General features: G+C 38.2%; 1 protein-coding gene across 1 annotated transcript in view; it reads left to right on the top strand.

Annotated features, from left to right (window-relative positions):
- CACNA1D (calcium voltage-gated channel subunit alpha1 D) overlaps positions 1–15,105 on the top strand; it is a 354,295-nt gene that overhangs the window by 329,815 nt on the left and 9,375 nt on the right. Inside the window, exons 41-44 of the mRNA XM_075006076.1 lie at positions 7,139–7,255; positions 8,199–8,566; positions 10,389–10,538; positions 12,036–12,199. Coding sequence (XP_074862177.1) covers positions 7,139–7,255; positions 8,199–8,566; positions 10,389–10,538; positions 12,036–12,199 — 799 coding nt within the window. The remainder of the gene's footprint in view (positions 1–7,138; positions 7,256–8,198; positions 8,567–10,388; positions 10,539–12,035; positions 12,200–15,105) is intronic.

Genomic DNA, 15,105 nt, shown 5'->3' on the forward strand with positions numbered 1-15,105 from the left:
AAGCCCCCTGCAGGATTGGATTTAGGAAATGCAGAGGGAGAAAGGGAGAAGTTCTTCTGAGGAGCTGTTTGAGGTATGGAATTAGAAGTCTTTGCACCTTGGTTTTGTAACCCCAGAAGCACAGAGGACACTGAGAAGGGAGTGTGGAGTCTCTGCTCTACAGACTTGTCTGAGGACCAGCTGGCTTTTAGCTCATGTGTTAGAGCACAGGGTGTTAGCCCCTAAAGTTGCAGGTTCATTCCCTCCTCTCAATGACCTGGGTGCATTGGCCTTACAGTTTGATAAGAATAGAAGAAAATAAGAAGGGCTATACTGGGTCAGACCAAAGGTCTATCTAGCCCAGTATCCTCTCTTCTAACAGAGGCCAATGCCAGGATGCCCCAGAGGAAGTGAACAGAACAGGTGATCATCCAAAGTGATCTCTCTCCTGTCATCCATTTCCAGCCTCTGACAGATGGATGCTAGGGACACCATTCCTACCTATCCTGATGGACCTAACTTGCATAAATTTTTGGTGTTCGGATGTTCGCCAAGCTTGGCAATTTGGTTGCAAACGTTTCATTACCAACCGAGGTAACATTGTCAGTGCGCAGTAGATTTGGTGAAAAGTCCTCCAAGACAGGTCTTTACATAGTCTTTTTGTGTGACCGTAACCAGTGGTTGATTTTGATTGGTTATTTATGGCCTTGAATTGCAACCGACCAATCATCGTAACAGCCCAGAACACTGACAGCCAGGATGTTGAAGTCAAATTTATGACCAGTATTGTCCTCACGTAATGAAATCAATGTCAGAGGATCGTGTCGTTTCACAGCTTTTTGATGCTCATGTATACATGTGCCTAGTCTCCTTCTGGTTTGTCCGGCATAATGTTTGGAACAGTTTGAACGTTGAATTTTGTAAATCACATTCGTTTTACATGTATATTCAATCAGATCTTTTGGCCTGGACAGGGTGTTTCTCAATGTGTTTGTCAGTTTGTGTGCGACTTTAATTCCAAATGGCTTTAGTAGTCTTGATGTCATTCTGGAAATATTTTTGATGTACGGTAGTCCTATACTTTTGGCTGAAAGTTCAGTAGTTGTTGATTTTTTTGATTTTTGTATAAACATCTTCAAGCGAAATTCCTTGGGAAACTGTTTAGCTTAAATATGTGATTAAGATGTTTCTCTTCAGCTTCATGCAATAGATTTGTGCTGCAGTGGGTTTTAGCTCTGTTCAAGAGGGTTCTTATCCAGCTTCTTTTATGACTGAAAGGGTGGTTACTGGAAAAAACTGAGAATTTGATCCCTGTGTGTTTCTTTTCTATATACAGATGTTTCTAGGTGCCCCATTTCGCGATGATTCACTAACACATCGAGAGATGGAAGTTTTTTTGATTGCATTCTTTTTCAATAGTTAACATGATACCATTGACTGTTTTATTTAAAATGTTGTGGGCACACTCTATATCAGTGCACTTAATGACAACAAATGTGTCATCAACATACCGTATCCAAATACTTGGTTTGATTATTGGTAGCGTGATTCATTCCAAGCATTGCATTACTACTTCTGCAATTAATCCCAAGAATGGCGATCCCATTGGCGTCCCTCTGATTTGCTTGTATACCTGGCGATCAGGCACAAGGTTAGTATTAAGACATAATTCAACGAGGTCCATTATGGAGTTGTGGCTAATAGTTTGTGCTGATTGAGACTCATCAGTCTTTAGAAGTTCATTTAATGTTTGCTTAGCTAGTGCAAATTGATTGGTGTGAACAACGTGATGACATCAAATGAGCATCAAATGGCTGTGAAATGACATGATCCTCTGTCATTGATTTCATTACATGAGGACAATACTGGTCATAAATTTGACTTCAACATCCTGGCTCTCAGTGTTGTGGGCTGTTATTTAGCTGTAATTTACCCCAAATGTCTTCTAAGAGCCCTGTAAGAAGTGGAAGTGTTGGCAAATTGTTAGAAAATATTGACCTCGTTATCTAGCAAATTCTCATGTCCAACATGGGTCAGGTCCTGAGGGTGCTGGATGACAGAGGAGCAACCTGTAGTACAAACCTGCCATTAGCTTGTTGTCTTGTTCATAGTCACTGACAGTTGCTTCAGGACTAAGCCAGTCATTAGCACCACAAAAATCTGAATGAACTCTGGAACCCAAGGGTTTCAGCTTGCACTCAAAAACAAGTTAACAAATTGTAGTGTGGCTCATCTCCTTTGCTCAGCAACCAGTTAATACTGTGTGCATGGCTTTATTCTCTAGTGTTATAAAAACTCTTAAGAAATGAGACCAAAAATCTTGTAATTGATTTGCTTACAACGAAATTTTGTATTAATTACACTACTCCCTTACCATTTTCTGACACTATCCTACACAATTTCTGTTGAAGGTAAACAAAACTTTTGTGACAGTCATTTAGGAGCTACAGTACAGTCAGTGTGAACTATCTTTCGGTAACAATGGAAATTTGTATTGAGCCTAACATGAGTAACGGTGCTTGTAAAATAATGATTAGTGGTGCATGAATAATTTTAATTATTTATATCTAATACTTGGAGTTGGATTCATTCATTCCATTTCCATCAGAGAAGATAATTATTATAGATTCTGTATACATAAGCACATGCATATTTAATTATATAAGTGTATGTATGTGTATTTTGTGGGTATATAAGAAAATATAGTCATAGTGTATCATACAACGTAAAAGGTACATAAAACATGTATTGCGATATTGATCTGCAAGGATTTAATCATAGAGAAATCTTTCAGATTTTACTAGCTATGTGTGCTACTTTGTATAAAAATTGTATAGGTGCTATTAAATACTATGGTAAATTAGGAAGAAGCCCTAGCAGGCACCCACTGAAGGGTTAATATGCAGCTCCTTTTAATTAGGCTGCTGTGTTCATATTGTTTTCACAGTAAGGCTTAGCTGGAGAGAGTCTGGATTTGACAGAAAGCACAGAGCACAAAGCCTTGGTATAGTTGCAGTGCAGTTCCTTGAACTGGAGGGTTTTAAATAAAATGGGCCCTATGAAGACAAATAGATCTGGGGAATCAAGACTTGACTACTATATCTCTTATGTTAACTGCTATAGTGTAGGTCCATTCAGTTTTGTTGGGTTGGTTGGTTTGTTTGTTTTGTGCATGATTTATGTTCTTATTTGAATTGTCTTGGCACTGAATTTTGTTTAGTACTGACAGCTTAAATATCAGTGTCAGTTTACAATTTTGTTTTATTCAAGTTTTTTAAAAAAATTTATTTTGCAGTAAAACATGCAGGTTTGTGACATTATTCATAGTTTATATGAATAGTTGCATAATTATATTTGTTCTTACAGTGTTTGGGGGTCTTAAGATCTAATAATTTACAGTTAATATTAGTAACATATTTCAGATATATTTTTATTTAGGTTAGAGATATATTCAAACATCTAGCATTCTATTGAAATCTGAGATGATACTTTATAATGCCTCTGTAGAATATATCTTCAAAGGGAGTGGAAGTATGGAAGTTTTAAAATTTTAAAATAAAAAACATTTTATGATGAAAAGTCTTTGAACCAGAGAGTTATGAATTCAACCTGAAAATTACCACTAAATTGTGTCTTTCAAAGGTAGCTAGATTGTGTTATAGCTCAAATATAAAGTTTTCTAACTTTGTAGAATGAAGATTGTGTTCTTAGTTGAAAGAATATGTGTACCTAGGGAATAAGAATAAAGACTGAACAATTTACACATTATTTAAAGCATCAGTCACTTTATATAATAACGATTTAATGTTTGCAGAGTTTCAAGAAATTTAATTGGCTCTGGATTTGTATAGATATATTGTCATCATCTTATGCAGTACATTACCTTATGTATAGAAATACTTTGAAATGAATGAATAAGTATACAATGTTGAACCTTAACTTATGTATCTCTGAACTTGGTTTTAAAAGAACAATGTGTAGGATTTGTTACAATAATCCTTTTTAGTTTCAGAGACACTGATTTATTTAATATTTCAGTTTCATGATGTGTGGTGTTTGTTTTCTCAAGTATCTTTTTAAGCCTATCTTTGTTTTCCTAGCAATGACCAACCCAAATTAATGTTTGTTAGATATGTGGCAGTTTTTTCTATTGAGGGTCTCCCTGAGGTTCAATAACTTCAGCATTTAAAAGCACAGATGCTATCATCTTAGTATTTTTTCCAAGAGAGGGGGTATCATTTGTTTTTTTGAGATGTTTTTTATCACACAGCACTGATGTATTATTGACTTATGCTGACTTGAAATATTGTATTATTATTCCTCATAAAGCACTGCTGCACTGAATTATCATGTCAATGTGAAGTCATAATTTTGTGTACTACTATAAAACCTATTGACAAGACATCTCTGATTCTATTATGTGATTGTTACTCATCACGCAGTGCGTATGTCATTGATTTGCTAACAGACAAACAGACCAATCCCGCAAATTATAATCATGCCCAGGGGAACTACGAATGTGAGAAGGATAGTAGGATTAAATTTAGGGCAGAAATCATCTGAGTAAATTATTTTATTTTTTGCAGATCTACAGCATAACTTGCTAATTAAACATGAGACAATTATTGCCATTCGAATACAATAACATGGCTATCTCCCCTCCCAAAAAACTCAGTACAGTACATATTGTCTTGTATCACAGAACAGCATGAATAATTCAGTGATGCAATTTGATTACTTAATTATAACATATGTTGTCCCTGTAGAGATGTGGTGGCAAGTGTTTAAAATTCAGTTGTACATGTTGTGTTATCATTTTTCAACAATTGTTTTGTTGTGTGGTATATGCAGCAACCAAAATATTAAACATATGTGTTTGAAGCATATAGCTTACTACAAGGCATCAGGTAACTGTAACATAAATATTAGAATATTCCACGGACTGGTAGTTTTTTTCGAGATACAGAGATTTCTGCATCTAGTCTAAACAAAAAGCAGTCAAGTAGCACTTCAAAGACTAGCAAAATGGTTTATTAGGTGAGCTTTCGTGGGACAGACCCACTTCTTCAGACCATAGCCACACCAGAACAGACTCAATATTTAAGGCACAGAGAACCAAAAACAGTAAGCAAGGAGGACAAATCAGAAAAAGATAATCAAGGTGAGCAAATCAGAGAGTGGAGGGGTGGGGGAGAAGGTCAAGAATTAGATTGAGCCAAATATGCAGACAAGCCCCATGCCTTAAATATTGAGTCTGTTCTGGTGTGGCTATGGTCTGAAGAAGTGGGTCTGTCCCACGAAAGCTCACCTAATAAACCATTTTGCTAGTCTTTAGAGTGCTACTTGACTGCTTTTTGTTTTGATAGTGTATAGACGAGCACGGCTTCCTCTTTGTTACTGTTCTGCATCTAGTCTAGTTTTGTATATAGTCAGTGTTAATATATAAAGATCAATTGACCAATATATAGCAAGCAAACTATGTGTTCACAAATAACCTAATGTTTTTAACTTATCAAAATTGTGTCGCCTATGCCACTTCGGGGGTGCATCTACACTACCCCATGTTTCTAAACTAATTTTGAAAGAGGGCCCAATCTTGAAAGAGACCTGTGGAGCGTCCGCATGCATAATGGCCTCTTTCAAAACTGTTTTTGGCAAAAAGGGGCACAAATTTCAAAACTGCTCTTCCCATCTAATTTCAGGAAGAGCAGCCCCTTTCAAAATTCAATTCGAACTAGGGCATGTGTAGATGCTCCGAGGCCGAGTGGTGGCGGTCTCAGGGAGTGTGGAGATGCTGAAGCAAATCCCAGCAGGGCTGTATGGTCTCTGAGGCCAGCCTCTTAAAGCTGCACAGCCCCAGAAACCCTGTGCAGGAAGCTGAGAGTTTGCCCAGAGCCTCAGGAAGTTTGCCAGACTGTGGAAGGTCAATATTCCCTAGCAGCACTACCAACATTTCCACTGTTTACAGAAGACATTTAGGGGTAAATTACAGCTAAATAACAGCACAGAACACTGAGAGCCAGGACTAGTGGCTGTAAACAAACTTTATGGGACCTCAGGAAACTTGGCCACAGCCATGATAAGTGGTCATCCAGCTAACTAAAATCATGACATATTACGGCGTTTGCTGGACCAGAGAGTTCTGGATTAGCGAGCTTCAACGTGCACTTACATTAAAATTTGCATTCGGTTGGAAAACCTGGGGACCAGATCCTGTCTTACATTAATACCCGTTTGTGTTGTTGGCACACAATAAAGTGGTCTTAAAGCTTCCCTAAAGGGGATTCCCTGATAATGGAGAACCCTGGGGTGGAGAGGGAGTAGAGACATATGAAGGACGATGGTGTGTGGGACTTCTCCAGCAATCTTTACTGGTAAGATGGTCCTGGAGGGAACCAAGTCTGAGCATCTAATTGGGCCTGAGGTATCCAATATCTTCGCATTAACCTTGGGATTATTTTATCCAAAACATTCCTTGTGATCCCTCAGGATTTATTAAACAGGAAAGTGTACTCCTAAAAATCATATTAAAAGGTCTGTCTATACAAAAGCAATGCTTTCTTTCCATTGAATAGGATGTCTGCTTGTTTTGTGGTATATAGGTCCACTACATTTGTTTTTATTATGGAAGATTTTGCCACTGCAAGACTTGGACTCCATACAGGTTTAAGTTCTTAATCTTTAGCATCTGACCATCTTCTCTGTTCCTCAGTCTCTTTCAGATCTTCTCTAATTGTGTTGCTGTTACAATAATTAGGGCTTTTCCTGTGCTTCCTGAAGGAAAGTCAAGGCTACAAACAACTTTTGGGGCATGTCATGCTTTGGAATGAAATGTTTTTCTGCTTGAAATACATTTTATTAAGATCTTATTGATTTTTTCATATTTGTTGGTGCTCTGCAACAGACTGGATATTATGGCCATGAATAATACACTAAGTGACTGACTGAATACCAACTGTAGTCAATGAAGTACCTCCACTGGCTTGAGTGGGAGGTGGATTGGGTACCATACAAGGATAAAAGGGTAATATATTGGACTTGTTGGTGTTAGGTTTACTTTGACAAATGGACTATCTTTTAAAATAAGTTGCCAGCTTGTGATTTAATTAAGTAAAGGAAACTATATTCCTAATGTATTATGATATTTTCATTGATATAGGCAGGACTAAGGACTCTTCATGATATTGGTCCTGAAATTCGTCGAGCTATATCCTGTGACTTGCAAGATGATGAACCTGAGGAAAATAATCATGAGGAAGAGGAAGATATATATAAAGTAATTATTCAAAGTAGCCACATGGCAGACTGATTTATTATGTGTTTTTTATATTTCTAGAAGGAAGTAATCAGCTCATTTGGACAGCATGTACCAGAATATTTTAAAAGATTATGCTAATAGATTGATCGAAATCAATGCTAACAAAAGAACAAATTCCATTCCATTTCATTTAGCTGTTAGCTGAAGTATTTTTCTTATAATCATTCTTTTTGGGAAAAGTCATGGAAAAAATGTGTGAGCCATGCCCAGAGTGTCAACAATCTCATGTTCCCTTAGGCCAATGAGGGAGCAAACTCCAGCCACAAACCCACGGGCTACACACACTACCTATGGAGTTGAAATCAAGGACTGGAAGTGAAAGTACCTCAGCTGATCTCAGCTGTAACAGTGGTAGAGGGGAAAGTGGTGAATTCTTATATAGCCAGACCTCCAACAAAGATGGCACATTTTAAAATAAGCACCTTAAATTCCATGAAAAAGCCAATTGGAAAACTTATGATACTGCATATAAAATACTGATTACGGTGGCAGACACTTGAAAGTAAGGGGGAAGCTACTTTCAACATTAGATGCTCCTTCTGAGTTGTCTTCAGGACAGTCATGTAGAGCATGCGACCTCTGTCTAGTCTGGAGGTGCTAAAAGCAATAAATGTGGTAAAATCCACATCCAAGAAACAGATTCACATGTAGATCAAGCTGAATGGTCAAGAAGAAAGTTTGTGTATGTTTTGGCAAAAAGGAATGCCAGCTTCTGTTTGTTGTTTATGAGGTTGTGTTACTAATTGCTCAATATTTGGAAAGGTGTTGTATTTAAATATATACAAAGTAAAGTCACAAAATTTAGTGCAAATGTTTAGTTATGCAAAAATATATTCAAGAAGTACATTATTAATTATTAGCCCGTTTAAAATTTTGAGATGTCCTTTTTCTTTTTAAATAGAGGAATGGTGCCCTGTTTGGAAACCATATAAATCATGTTAGCAGTGACAGGAGAGATTCGTTTCAACAGATCAATACAACACATCGTCCTCTGCATGTCCAACGGCCTTCAATTCCTTCTGCAAGTGATACTGAGAAAAATATGTACCACCAGACTTCAAATTCTGTATTCCATAACCATCATAATCATAATTCAGTAGGAAAGCATGTTCCAAACTCAACAAATGCCAATCTCAATAATGCCAATATGTCCAAAGTTGCTAATGGAAGGCACTCATATGTTGGAAATCATGAGCATAGGTCTGAAAATGGATACTATTCATACTCCAGAGCTGATCATGGGAGGCATAGAAGATCAAACAGTAAGAGGTAAATTTTAACATATATGTGTTCAGTAAATATACTCAGTACAGCGTGTACAATAATTTAGAATTGTGTGTGACTCATACTATGCAAATAGCTCTTGATATAGTAGATAAGAAGGATGGTAGAGGTAGAGGTTGCTCTCATTTTTCTTTTCTATTGTATCAATAAATACAATTATGATTTAGCATATAACTAATTTATTAACGATATAGAAAAATATATTTAACACAATAGTTTGTCATTTAGCAGTGCATTGTCTCAATGTTAAATTAAAATAAAAGACAAATTATTGGCCAGTCATATCATAGAATGAGTGTAGTCACAATTAACAGTGAATTTATGAATATTGTTTGATTTAAAAATTTTGTCTTCGCATTTTTATGGCTTTCCTGGATAGAACCCGCTATTATGAAACTTATGTTAGGTAAGTGAATATTGTGTATCACATTTATTTAAGTCATGAGAGCCTAACAGCTCATGGTGCTCTTTACAATGAAGAAAAATCAAGTAGCCAAAGTTAACTGATCACATGGAATAAAAAGATACAAAATTATTTCAAATTTTGTGATAATTATATGGGATTGATTTTTCTCACATGTCATGACATGAACTGTTAAAGGTCAAGACTACTAAAGAACTTAATCCTGCATTGTTAAACTCAGTGGGATATTTGGCAATGATCTTAGTGGGCACAGAATCAAGCCCAAAGTGTAATTCAGTTTTAAAATGTCAAGTTTAATCCTACTTTCCTTAGAGCAGAGGAGATTAAAAATATGCCATGTTAAATATATTATTGTGAGAATTATTTAATGATGGCTGATGTGAGAAAGGAAAAGATAATCTATTTAATGTTTGTCAGAGTTATTTGCATCATGAATGTTAGAGGTCAGATAGAACGTGCTTCCTGAAAAGTGTCCCTTAATCCAGTAAACTGTGTCTGCACTAAAAACTTCTGTCTACAGAAGAGGACTTTTGTTAACAAAACTAAGGAACGTCCACAATACAAATGTCTTCTGTCTATAATCTGTCAACAGAACACAGCCTTTTTTCCTGGCAGAGTTCTATCTTGAAAGTTTGAGACATAGCACCTCTGTGGACAGATTCTGTTGACAGAAGAGTTGTGTAGGCAGTCCAGAGGACCCTCTGTCGACAGAGGGGGCATCCAGTTCACTGGGTTATCCTGTTTGGAGAGCTTCCAGTTGGCTGCTCTGTCAGCAGAGGTCTGGGCAGTCTGGCCACTCTGTCGACAGAGGGTATTCACAGGGGGAGCCTGTATTAGGTGTGGACATGTACTGCAGACAGAAGTTCTGTTGGCAAAACTTTGTCAAGATTGAGTTGTGTAGACAAAACTTTGTAGTGTAGACCCAGCTCTAGTGTTTGTCTAAAATTGGCACAACTGTTTTCACACTTGGTTTTGGAAGACTTCACCAAACATTCCTTTATATTTTCCCCACTGGCAAATTTTAAGTGCTTGAGAAACATTTTCACATGTATTGTATACTTCCAGCTTGAAAGACTGATTTAAATGTGTTTGACTTTGCTTAACCACTCAGTGTAACTACAAAAACATAGTATGCTTAGTATGCTTTTTGTGCCTTGCAATTGCACAAGTAGTAAGATTAACTCCTTCAAACAGAAGAACAAAGACAGAATACCTAGGTACCCATCTGAAGTCAATTGAAAGTTATTGTAAAGCATTGGTCCAGCAACAAGGGAACTTGTACACCTCTCTATTTTTAAAAAGCTATGTTAAAAGTGCAGGTTTAAATGTAACAATTGTGGATAAAATATAGTGAAGTCCCAAACCACTGTGTATCAATTGTAGGTCAGACTCTGGAGATGGGCATCTACCAACTATTTGCCGTGAAGAGCATGAAGCTCGGGATTATTGCAATGATCATCATTATTTGGGAGAGCAGGAATATTTTAGTGGAGAAGAATATTATGAAGAAGATTATATGTTGTCAGGAAGCAGGTGAGATTATTAGTCTTAAATACAAAAATGTCAGTATATTACATACATTTCCCTAGAGTTGCATTAAACACATTTTATACTTTTAAAAAATCACTGTTTCTTTTTTTAGGGAAATAACAGTCAATGAAAATGCAGAAATCCCTAGTACATAATTCCAGAGAGGTGACAAAGGAACTTAGTTCATTTGGACAGTGAGAAATTCTACCGTCCAAAATCAATGAAGCCCCTACATTTACTGGGGAAAAGTTGAATATGCCTTGAGAATAATGAAGATTTAAAGCTTGCACCATCCTTTCACTCAAGTCACGGCTTTCACAAGAATTCCAGAGACTAAGTTTGCAGAATTGATGAATGTGTATGTATTGCACATTCATAATGCTGAGGGAAATTCCAGTTTAAATTAAACTAAATCCACATCATTTCCCTTTCCTCACCAGCCCCTACTGTAATTCATGAGTTCATGTTTTCCTACCCAGTTTCTCCCCATTTTTGGATTTGTTTGGATTTCTCCAGCCCAAACTGCCATTTGAAACTTGAATCTTACAGTCTGAATATATCTGTCCAGCAGCATCCTTAGAAGGCCTATTCTGTTCTTTTTGATCCAGTGTCGAGAATTCCTGTGACTTTCACATTCAACAATTTAACTTCTTTTATTGCAGTTATTTGTTCAGATTTACTCAAAACTTGTGTATCTGCTCCCTGTAGATTGACGCTTTCCCCCTTCAACTTGGATTCATACAATTTCCTGAACTGGGTGAAGGGCAGTCATTAGATAACTAGAATGCCCTCTCTTGACTTTCCTTACATTTAGAACAATTTGCCTTTTCATGATATGTCATTTTATTGGGAAACATTTCATGGAAGAGGTCGCCTACTTTTTGGCAACAGTGAATGTTCTTTATTTTGCAAACTGCTCATCACCATTTATAAAATATGGCAAATGTTTCAGACATCCTGTCGGAAACCCCTGCCTCATTTTGGATGTAATATTAATAAGTTAAATAAGCCTCTTTTGGGATTTTTTTTTTTCCTTCAGAGAGTTGACCTTTGTAACATTCAAGCAGAAACACTGCAGATCACTGAGGAGTCACATGGAAAAGGGGAAGGATAGGAAGTGGCTTTGCTATTTTTAACTGAGAAAGACAGTAGAGAGACCTTTTGTGTGATAATACCTGTCGTAACACTGACATCAAGGATTCAATCTACATGGTTTTATACAAAATATAATATAACTTTTCATGTTTTATTGGTTTTATTAAATAAATGTATGACTTATTCTAAACTGACCAGTGTATGTCCACTATCTCATAATCTGTGCACAATTAGACACCAGTAGGTCAATAATGAGTCACATTTTTCCAGATATTTTGCTTTAGTTCTTATGCTGTAAAAAGAATCACTATAAGAGCAATGCCTGGAGTGCTTTGGGACAGTAAATGAAAAGACTAGTGATCGGTTCATTAAAATTTTCATTGACAATATGCTTCTTTACCTTAGGCATACATATGACTATCACAACAGATATCACTGCAGTGACTTTGACTTTGAGCGTCCAAAAGGTTATCATCACCCACATGATTTTTTTGAGGAGGATGATTCTCCGATATGTTATGATTCAAAAAGATCTCCTAGGAGACGGTTGCTACCTCCAACACCTACATGTGAGTACAGTAAGAACACTTTAGTGCCTCAATTTTTTATCAATGAATACATATCACATTTTATACAACAACTTGGATAAAAAAAAAAACCCGTGGACCATGGCATCATTTTCACCATCACTCTGTGAGTTTTGAGAATAAATCCCTCTGATTAGTACATTTACCAGCTCTGCGGACAGCAGATTCAAATGTCTATCCGGACAGGCAGTGCACAGATTCTATATATCCCAGCACATAGCTGCACGTCTCTCTCATTTCCCCTTGCTTCCCTCATCTCCTGGTTCATGAACAGGATGTAGCCATTGTGCTTTTTCTCAGCTTGTAAAACTATAGCTCATATAGAAAACATTGCAAATGAACTATGTCAATAATATCTGTTTACTTTATGAGGTAGGCAGTGGATGATCAGGTAGGATGCAGCACTGGTTCTCACCCTATGTTGAACTTGGATCAGAAAGTGTGTTTCTTTGTGCTCCTAAAGGAAACAAAGGTTTATTCCTGTTCACAGGTTTATTGTGTTGGTATAAATCAAACAGAACTGTTGTATCTAATGACTCACCCCTTGGCATCGTCCATGTCTCTTTCATCGCAGGTACACCACCTGCTAACATTATTACAGCTTTTATTTGACTATTTTGTCAAATGATAGCAACATAAACTTTTCAATTTGGAAAAGTGTTTTGTTTTCAGTTCAGGGCATCTGCACCTGTATCTCCCTTGAGTGGGTAACATTCACTCTCAGGCATCCACCTCCCTAGTCGCTGGGGGAGACACGTTTTGATCAGTGGGGTATTGCCATGCTGAACCTTGCCTTCACTAAAGCTACATCTACACTAGTGAGTTTTGTCAACAAAACTCACAGAACATCCACATTAAAAATGTGTTCTGTCAACATACTGTTAACAGAAGTAGGCACTTTTGTCAACAGCCTTCTGCCTCTCCCCCAGGAGACAGAATGCCTTTCTTGACAGAATCTGATGACAAAAAAAAACATGTGGACACTCTGGGGGGGGCTCTCTGTCAACAGACAGGGTTTCCGGGTCACTGGGCAGCCCTGTTTGCTGTGTTTCCGATTGCCCATTCTGTCAAGAGGGTGGCCAGGCAATCTGCTTTTGTGTGTGGCCACAATCTGTCAAAATAAGTTATTTCCAACAGTAAATTCTGTCAACAGATCACTGTAACATAGATGTAGCCTTAGCCTTGCCTTCACCAAAAGGCTACATCTACACTAGAGAGTTTTGTAGACAAAACTGGCTGAGCAACTACACACAAAGGGCTTGTCTACACTACCACCCTCCTTCGAAGGAAGGAAGGTAATTAGGGTGTTGGGAGTTTAGTAATGAAGTGCTGCGCTGCATACGCATTACTTCATTAAGCAAATTCCTCCCCGTGGCAACTTCGAAGTTTTAAACTTCAAAGTCCCGGCTCACGTCTAACCATGGCTCACCCACCAGAACTTCGAAGTTGCCATGGGGGGTGGGATTTGCTCAATGAAGTGCTGCGTATGCAGCACAGCACTTCATTAGTAAACTCCCAACACGCTGATTACCATCCTTCCTTTGAAGGAAGGTGGTGGTGTAGACAAGCCCAGAATGTGTTTTGTAGACAAACTGTTGACAAAAAGGCTGTGTAGATGCTCCAGAGGGCCCTTTTGTCAACAGAGCAGATCAAAAGATCAACCCACTTTTATGTGTAGACAGGATCTGTTGACAGAAGTTTTGTTGGACCATCTCTTCCAACACTAACTTCTGGAGACGGATGCTTCGAGTGTAGATGTAGCCGAAGCAAAGGCAGTCTACCTAAAACAGGCCTGCTTGCTTTCTCTTCAGAGATGGCTAATGGAATGATAGCTAGAGATAAATTGCTATGGAGCAGTTCCTCTGCTAGTCTACAGGATTCTTAAGATAAAACTCAATTCAAAGAAAGCATATTAAAACCAAGAAAAGAACTTCCATGTAGGCTAATAAGCTTACCAGGTATAATGCCCACCTATGGATTTATGTGATTACATAAATAACAATCAGTCCTGTAGAATCTTCAGGACTAATACATTTATTAGGTCATGAGAAAGCACACAGTCTAATGAGGCCTCACTTGGCCAAGTCTTTCTAATCCTTCCTTATAGATTGGGGCCTTCTGTGGATTTGGGGTCCCACCCATTTGCCAGATCAGGAAGAAGGCCCTAGTTCAGGTTGAGCCCTGGGCTTTTAACCAAAAGTACTTTTTTGTTGGTCTATACAGAATCCAATTTTAACTGGTGTAGGTGCGTCTTTCTGGGGAAGTTGCTTCAAAAACTGATAATGGAGGAAGTTCATTAGCTTCCCCTTTCCTTACTAGAGAAGGTACATACAATGTAACAGCAATATCAACACAACTGAATTTTTAATACAGTGTAGTAGTAGTAGCATCCTTCAGTCTGTGTAGACTATGGATCGCGCCCTTCGTAGTTCCGTTTGGCATCCTCATTTGCAGCGTCGGCTGTGACTGTAAAGACCCACACAAGAGTGACAGTCCTTGCTGCATCTGTTGCATATGTAATGGGTGTCTGGCAGGTCCTTGCTGTGCTTTCTGTGGGCTCGCTTCTCCTTTGCTAGCTGTCTGATCCTCAACTCACCCTTCTGAAGGCCCTTGTATAGTTCCTGCCTCCATCTGCTGCGATTGTCTGCCAGCTCCTCCCAGCTGTCTGGCTTGATGTCTACTTCCCTGAGGTCTCTCTTGCAAACATCTTTGTAGCGCAGCTGGGGGCATCTGGGAGGTCTTTTGTCAGAGGCTAGCTCGCCATACAGGATGTCTTTTGGGATCCTTCCATCATTCATCCTGTGGACGTGGCCAAGCCAGTGGAGCTGCCGCTGCCTGAGGAGGGTGTGCATAGTTGGGATTCCAGCTTGCTCAAGGACGGTAGTGTT

The sequence above is a fragment of the Carettochelys insculpta genome, chromosome 11 (genome assembly GCF_033958435.1).
Source record: "Carettochelys insculpta isolate YL-2023 chromosome 11, ASM3395843v1, whole genome shotgun sequence".
Classification (NCBI taxonomy): domain Eukaryota; kingdom Metazoa; phylum Chordata; order Testudines; family Carettochelyidae; genus Carettochelys; species Carettochelys insculpta.